General features: G+C 38.8%; 1 protein-coding gene across 1 annotated transcript in view; it reads left to right on the top strand.

The window, feature by feature from the left end:
- The window catches only part of LOC106884287 (TAF5-like RNA polymerase II p300/CBP-associated factor-associated factor 65 kDa subunit 5L), a 20,737-nt gene that overhangs the window by 5,500 nt on the left and 6,809 nt on the right, over window positions 1–8,428 (top strand). Inside the window, exons 2-9 of the mRNA XM_014935589.2 lie at window positions 265–422; window positions 982–1,100; window positions 1,409–1,538; window positions 2,862–2,925; window positions 4,871–4,925; window positions 6,260–6,494; window positions 7,205–7,402; window positions 8,041–8,159. Coding sequence (XP_014791075.1) covers window positions 265–422; window positions 982–1,100; window positions 1,409–1,538; window positions 2,862–2,925; window positions 4,871–4,925; window positions 6,260–6,494; window positions 7,205–7,402; window positions 8,041–8,159 — 1,078 coding nt within the window. The remainder of the gene's footprint in view (window positions 1–264; window positions 423–981; window positions 1,101–1,408; window positions 1,539–2,861; window positions 2,926–4,870; window positions 4,926–6,259; window positions 6,495–7,204; window positions 7,403–8,040; window positions 8,160–8,428) is intronic.

Below are 8,428 nucleotides of genomic sequence, written 5' to 3'. Positions count from 1 at the left end.
CTAGACAGTGTCTCATATGCTTAGTAGTATTTTGTCTGTCTTTACGTTCTGAGTTCAAATTCTGCCAAGATCGACTTTACCTTTCGTCCTTTCGGGGTCGATAAATTAAGTACCAGTTGCGTACTGGGGTTGATCTAATTGACTGCCCGCTTCCCCAAAAATTTCGGGCTTTGTGCCTAGAGTAAAAAAGGATATTTCAGTCCAACTTTGAATAGGGAGAGAAAGTCCCAAAGTTAAACTGATGTTTCTGGTTTTCATTTTCAGGAGAGCTCCATTCCAGGCAAGAGGAATCACCAATACATCCAAGAACCCTCTGAATTGGTGTCCCAGAATAATGTCCACCATCTCTCGACAATAAACAACGTGCTAGCCTACAGTAGCATCACAGGAGATGCAACAGCATGTGACCATCAGTTCTCGCAGTAAGTGCAAACGGCTGTTTTGCCTTCGTTCTTTTTCTTTCATTCTTACCACTCGGGGATGGCTGTGAGGTACAACCACATGGTCATGGGTTCAGTTTCTTCCATTCTTTTACATTTCTTCACTTCCACTGTCGTCGGTGACTTTCTTCTCTCTCTTTTCCTGGGGTTTACCTCCGCCAAATTCTCATCATATTCTGTTCTCTGCTTCTGCTTTTTTTCCACCATTATATCTTCCTGAACACTCTCTGTAAATCTCCCTCTTTTTCACTATATCTCTTTCACTCTTGCTCTCATTCTTTCTCCCTTTCTCTCCCCACTAGATCAATGTCTAGGTCTATTTTTCTATCTATATAAATCTCTCTCTCCCTCCTTCTCTCTCTGACTGTCTATCTCTCTTTATTGCTCTATCTCTTTCGCTATATCCATCTCTCTTACTCCTGCCCTCACTTTCATTCTCTCTCTCATTCTCCACTCATTTATCACTTAGATCAATGTCTATATATACATTTATATACCCACACACATACACATATATATATGTTTATTTATACATTTTCAGATTGAAACAGTTTATCTGTGATGCAGTAGAACCGTACCGAACAGAGCTACACATCCTGCTCTTCCCAATATTTGTACATGTCTACCTAGAGATGCTCTACAATGGTCACAAAAGTCCAGGTCAGAAGTCTTAAAACATTTTCTCTTGCCTTCTTTCTTCAACTCACATCTTCTCCACTTCCTCCCCCTCCACCCCCTTTCTCTCTCTCTCCCAAAGAAAATAACTCACCCCAAACAATTTATAACTCATTTCTGCCATATATGCTCGGGTGTGGTTTTATGGTTAAGAAGTTTGCTTCCCAACCACATGGTTCCGGGTTCAGTCTTGGCCCATCACAAAATGGTTAATGAGGTGTTGTGTACCTGTTTCTCGTTTTCTAATTAGTTCCCATCTTTACATTTCTGTTTCCATGGCTTTGTTTTTGCAGCTCACAAATTCCATGCCCGTCACGTGACTTTCTTCCGTGAAGATCCCGAGAATCAAGACATCTTGGATACTTTGGTTAAACTGAACAACCGAGAAGATGTTCTCACATGCAAGTTGGTTGCAGAGTTCAGGTAAGTTTTTATATCATTTTTTTTTTTTGTGATTTTCAATCTCTGGTTACTTCTATTTTGTATTTATTTACTTTTTTTTGTTTTGTTTTCTTGTGGAAAGTGCCATTTCTTGTCTGTCTACCAGAGTTAACCTCCTTTACCATTTAATCTGGCCCAAATAATCTATTTGTTTTCTGTTCAAACTGGTCAGATCCTGCCTCTCACACCTACCCTTAAATGGGTGACCGACTGGCAAACTGAAAGGTAGTTTTGACTTTAAGAGTTCCTTATAGCATGAGTCATTTATGTGTAGTAATGCCCTTAATATAATGAATGTATTTAAAAGGAAATAAATTAATTATATATTTTGTGTAAATTTTTCCCTTAACTGGTTTTTCATGCTGACTACTTGATAAATTCTTATATAGATTTTATCCTAATATTTAATTTTATGTGTGTGTGTGTGTGTGTGTAGTAAGAAGCTTGCTTCTCAACCACATGGTTTCGGGTTCAGTCCCACTATGTAGCACCTTGGGCAAGTGTCTTTTACTATATCCTCGGGCTGACCAAAGCCTTGTGAGTGGATTTGGGAGATAGAAACTGAAAGAAGCCCGTTTTATATTTGTGTGTTTTGTCTGTGTTTGTCCCTGCCACCATTGTTTGACAAACAATGCCGATGTTGCCATAACTTAGTGGTTCAGCAAAAGAGACCAATAGAATAAGTATTAAGCTTACAGAGAATAAGTCCTGGTGTTGATTTCTTCCACTAAAAACCCTTTGAGGTGGTACTCCATCATGGCCATAGTCAAAAGACTGAAACAAGTAAAAGAATACACACTCACACATACAGGGTAGGCCAAAAGTCACACACAAAATAAGTTCAATTCACTCTGGAATTGTCAAAGACATGCTTCAATTTTCCTAAAATTGAATTAAGCCTTTTGTAACCAACCCAGCCAGTTCTGGCTTTGAATACAAATGTCTTGTTTCCATAAGATTTGAATTAAAATCTTCCACCAAACCTTAGTCACAATTTATGTTCCTAACACCAGCTTAATGATAATTAAGTTATTTTACTAAATTCTTTGTGATATTTAAAGTAATTGAAAGAAACACAGAGCATCTCAAAATAAATACAGTAACGAAAGGGTTAAACAAATAAAATAAAGATGAATGTACTCGTACAAGATGAACAAAATGAATAATTGTAATAATAACACAATATAAATAAAATGTCATATGTTTTGCTGTATGATTTTCAGCCCACCCTGTATATATGGATATATTGTGTTGTGCCTTGAAACTAAAGTATAAATATTTTTACATGGGTTTTTTTCTTCACAGGGATCACAAATACTCGTTAGCCTTCACTCAGGACACATTTGATTATTTGGTCCGGTTTTTAAAGGTAAGCAAAAGAAAAATAGAACAAAAAAAAAAGAAACTAAAGCAAGTTCCACTTTCTTTTTATTCGTTAAGAAAAATATTCTCTGGCTGCAAATCTAATATTGACTGAAACAAGTAAAAGGCAAACGCTTGCAAAAAATTGCTAATTCAGTATGGAATAAGGAAAAATGAATTCTAAAATTCCAGACAGGGTCCTTAACTTCCTCTCTTTTCTAATGAAAGACCCCAGCTGATTCATAACAATTCGCTCCATGTCAAACAAGCTTAATTGGTTTTGCAAATTTTAACAGATTTTCGCTTCCTGACAAGAATCTTGTTTCTAGTTTTCTTCACCTCTAGTTGTTTTATTTTTTTATTCTATATTGGTACGGTTGGTTATTTATTTCCATTTCCATGTAAACTGTTAGCGCTTAAGTATTTTACGTAGTTCTTACATGCCAGAGAGTTGTTTGAGAAATTCTGAATATTAATAGAACAAGTGTTTTTCCTGCTGGCATCCTTCCCATCACTGTTTCTCTCTTTTTGTGTGTGTCTGTGAGTGAAATTAATATAAACAGCAGGTTGCAATGTTTCATCAAAAAAGGGGAAATTATAATTGTTACAAAGTAGAGAAACAGGTCTGGAAATACCCGAACACTGATGATGACACTGGAAATTGCTGAAACTGACGTTTGTCTTAAGAATTCTCAGTCGGCATTTTGCAGACAATTATGGTCCCTGCTAGTGAATATGTTTTCATTCATGTGCCTTAACTCCAGCCTTAGAACACTTTAGCTCTTATTTCTAGCAATGTAGGTGCTTTTTAACACCCTAGTCACATTTACTGACAATTATAATATAATATATATCATCATCATCATTTAATGTCCGTTTTCCATGCTGGCATGAGTTGGACAGGAAGTGGCTAGCTGGGGAGCTACCCTGGCTCCAGTTGTCTGATTTAGCATGGATTGTGTGGCTGAATGCCCTTCCTAATGTCAACCACTTTAGAGAGAAGTGGCACGGCACATGTATGTTTGTATATATGTGTGTGTACATGTGTATGTACATGTGTATGTTTGTGTATATATATGTGTGTGTGTGTGTGTACATACATACATACATATATACATGGCCGAGTGGTTAAGGTGTTGCACTCATGATCATGAGATCATGGTTTCAATTCCCAGACCGAGTGGTGCTTTGTATTCTTGAGCAAAACACTTCATCTGAAATTGCTCTGCAATCACTTCGACATCTGATGTTTGATACATTGTGCCCCTGTACAGACAACGTTGATTTGATGGAGACAGAGTAAACGAATGTGTGGCATGAACATTCTATAAACACTATAAACAAATCGTTTGTGCAGGTCATTCAGCAAGAAATTGAACACACGTGTTGTCTTCAACAGGAGAGTCCATTATGTATATGCCAACATGGAAGAGGGATGTTAAAAGATAAGGATATATTGAGATATAAAGGTATCTCAGTGTCATCACCTGTGGACATTCATCTTCCATGCTGGCATGGCTGGACACTTTGACAGGATCTGGCAGGTCAGAGGCCAACATCATGTTCCAATGACTGGTTTGGTGTGGTTTTTGTGGCTCAATGCCCCTTCTAACCCCAACCACTTTACAGAGTGAACATGATGCAACCCTCCAGCTCTTTTGTTCCTGTCAAACCATGCTGGCATGGGTTGGACGGTTTGACAGGAGCCAGCCAGGCAGAAGCCTGCACCATGCTTCTGTGACTGTTTTGGCATGATCTTTACGGCTGGATGCCCTTCCTATCACCAACCACCCAGCAGAGTGGTCTGAGTGCTTGTTATGTGGCACCAGCACAGGCGAGGTCAAGCCCCTCCCTCTTCACCCTTTTCTTTGTTCATGTACTCATTGCTATTATGGTTGCCTGGTAAACCCTTCAGACCCACTCATGTCCTCTACGTCTTTCTCTAATTACAGGCTGATGATAACATGATCATGTTACAGATATTTAATAAACATCTAAAAGTTGAAGGTAAACAATGTTTATTTTTATTTCTCTTTTGTCATTTTTTAGTCTAGTTCATATATTTCCTTCTTGGTGTTGTTCAGCCCCGGGACAGACCTGTGTCCATCAGTAACATTCCAGCTCTGTGATGATCTCGTTTTATTCCAAGTCCACCTAACACGACCTCATCAAATACGTTTTCCCTTGTCATTTAGCCCCAGGTCAGCCTGATTAAGCAGACCTATAATGAGATGAGAGGTATTCCAACTGTGACCATCATGTTGTTGATACAAAAATAGTGTATCTAGGACTATATTATTCAATATATTCTTCATTGTTGTTGTTGCTGTTTCATTCCACCCTCTCTCTCACACACGCGCGCGCGCGCATTGGTCAAATTTTGTCTGTGTGAATCCATTGTCTTTTATTGCAGACATGGTATAACTGTAGTGTTGCTGTTACTCAATGTAAACCATTCATCTGCACAGGTATACGCAACCCAGGGCATGATTTTTTTTTTTTTTTTTTTAGGTAAACTAGCAATTGCCCCTATTTGCAAGTCTCCCCTCTCCACCACCAATGTTTATCCCAGGCAAAGTTAAGCTCGGCAGAATTTTCACTCAGAACATAAAGACATCATCATCATCATCGTCGTCGTTTAACGTCCGCTTTCCATGCTGGCATGGGTTGGACGATTTGACTGAGGACTGGTGAAACCGGCTGGCAACACCAGGCTCCAGTCTTCAAATTCTGCCGCAAGGGTAGCAAATGTTTGGGGGAGGGGATGAGTCACTTACATTGACCCCCTAGTGTTTCACTGGTACTTGTTTTATCGACCCTGAAAGGATGAAAGGCAAAGTCGACCTTAACAGAATTTGAACTCAGAATGCAAACACAGACGAAATAACACTAAGCATTTCGCTTGGTGCTCTGCCGATTCTGCCAGCTCAGTAATAACCATTTCATCCTTTTATCCTTTTGAGGTCAATAAAACTGGAACCTGTTGAGTCCTGGTGCCAATGTAATCAACTTACTCCTTCCCACCAAAATTTCAGGCCTTGTGCCTATATTACAAAGGATCATCATCATCATCATCACCAAGACAATGAGTCAGCAGAATCATTAATGCACCAGACGAAATGTTTAGTGGCATTTCTTTTGCCTTTTTCTGCTCTGAGTTCAAATCCTGCCATGGTTGACTTTGTCTTTCATCCTTCCAGAGTCAATAGAATAAAACATCAGTCAAGTACAGGGGTTGAGGTAATTGATTAACCTCTGACCTTGGCTCAGTGCCAAAATTTGAACCCATCATCGTCGTCATCATCATCATCATCATCATCGTTGTAATTATATATTTGCAGTGAAAACCGATAAATGTCCAGTGTTTGAATGCAAGCCACAAAATCTGCAGTCAGAGGTCAACTGCAAGTCAGCTGACCCTCACCTGCCGGCATTGACCAGTGCTAATGCGGACAAGAATCCAGCCACTGACCAAGTCACTAAAGAGATGCTACTGGAGTGTATAAAGAGCTTACAAGTCTTACCGCCATGCCTGCCTTCCATATGTTTTCTAGCGATTGCAACAGCTCATCACAGGTAACCCACTCTGCATGGTCATACATGGCTCACTTTCACTCACACTCAAGTAATCACTCGCCCTCACAAACTTGCACTCACACTCAATTAAAAAACGTGCACTCACACTCATGTAAACTTATGCTCGCACTCAAGTAAACACTTGCATTCACACTCAAAAAACTTGCACTACACTCAAGTAAAAAAACTTGCACTCACATGCAAGTAAACACTTGCACTCTAAACTTCATTCACTCTCACACCACACCACTCATCAGACTTTACTCATAGATTCTCATGCTCATGCAACTACACACACACAACATATATAGATATACACACTCACAGATAAACATGCATACGTAATCTTACTAACATACATACAGAAATACACGGTTACACACACACACACACACAGATCTGCAATCACACATATACACAGAAATATGCAATCACATACACATGCGCACACACACACACACATACAGATACACTTACAACTTAGACATTGATATACGCACTCACACATGCATACACACTGATACATACACATGTATGCACACAAACACACACACCCTATACTCATATACACATACACACATAAATCCTCTTACTGCATTCTCTTTCTCTCTCTTCCTGTCTTTCTTTCTCTCTTTTTGTCTCTTTCCTCCTCTGTCTTACCTCGCTCTCTTTCTCTCTCACCTCTCTCTCGCGCTGTGTCTCCCTTCCAGTCTCTCCTGTGCATCTGTCTCAGACGACCGGAAGTATGTGGCGGGAGGTTTTGAGGACTCATCCATTCGGCTCTGGACCCTTGGAGGTTCCATAGTAAGGACCCCACCTTCAAAGATGAACCCTTCGCGAATCACACTCTCTGCCGATTCCCTTATTTACAAGGATAGAGACAACGTCAATAACCATTACGATGACTGGTGAGTCGCTTTGGCTTATCTCCCTTTTATTTTAATAAACCAGCTGAATAATGGTGGTGGTGGCAGTGCTTACGTGCTTACCTTTCACTGCCACCCTCATCATCATTATCATAATATTCCGTCTGTATTGTTTGTGGTTTGACTACTTTCTTATTGATGCTGGCTACATCAGTTTTTTCCAATAAACATAAATAACTATGTATACAGTCATCATGATGTGTGTGTGTTTGTGTGTGTCTATGTTTGTTCCCCCACCATTGCTTGACAACCAATGTTGGTGTGTTTACGTCCCCCTTGTGGCATTTATTTATGGGTTTTTACATTCAAAGTTTCAGTACTGCCATGATCAGCTTTGTCTTTCATCCTTCACAAGACTAATGGATTAGTAGAAAAAGAGGTACCATTGCAAGTTGAGGTACCGGACTAGTGGAAATTGAGATACTAGTGCAAATTGAGGATGTAACAGTACCATTGTATGTTGATGTACCACGTAAAGTTGATTAAAACTACTGATAGTACCATGGATGTCGGTTAAACATCTCAAACATTTTGTGGAATGTTTTCCAAACAATAAAACTTGTCTTGATTTCTATCATTAGAATTGTTTCTTTATTCTTTTTCTTTCATTCTCTCCAAAGGTCAGCAGCACCAGACCAATGTGTTGTTCTTCGAGGTCATTCTGGGAGTATCTATAATATGTGTTTTCTACCAGACCCAGACCCCGTCTACCTACTCTCCTGTTCTAAAGATACAACAGGTAAGAATAATGCCCCAGCACGATCAAAGTCCATTGATTCGAACAATGGAAGAAAAACATTAAAAAAATAAAACAACAAAAAAAAGAAATATAAATATGTGTGTGTATATATTGTATACATGTGTATATATATTATATACGTGTATATATAACAACCAATTATATGTACGAAGAAAATCATCTTTATTTTAGATCACACCTTAAAAATCCAACAATATATATATACATATACATATATATATATATATATATATATATATATATATATA

This window comes from Octopus bimaculoides, chromosome 24 (genome assembly GCF_001194135.2).
Source record: "Octopus bimaculoides isolate UCB-OBI-ISO-001 chromosome 24, ASM119413v2, whole genome shotgun sequence".
Lineage (NCBI taxonomy): Eukaryota > Metazoa > Mollusca > Cephalopoda > Octopoda > Octopodidae > Octopus > Octopus bimaculoides.
The sequence above is the reverse complement of the archived record's forward strand: the minus strand, read 5'-3'. Positions and strand labels throughout refer to the sequence as shown.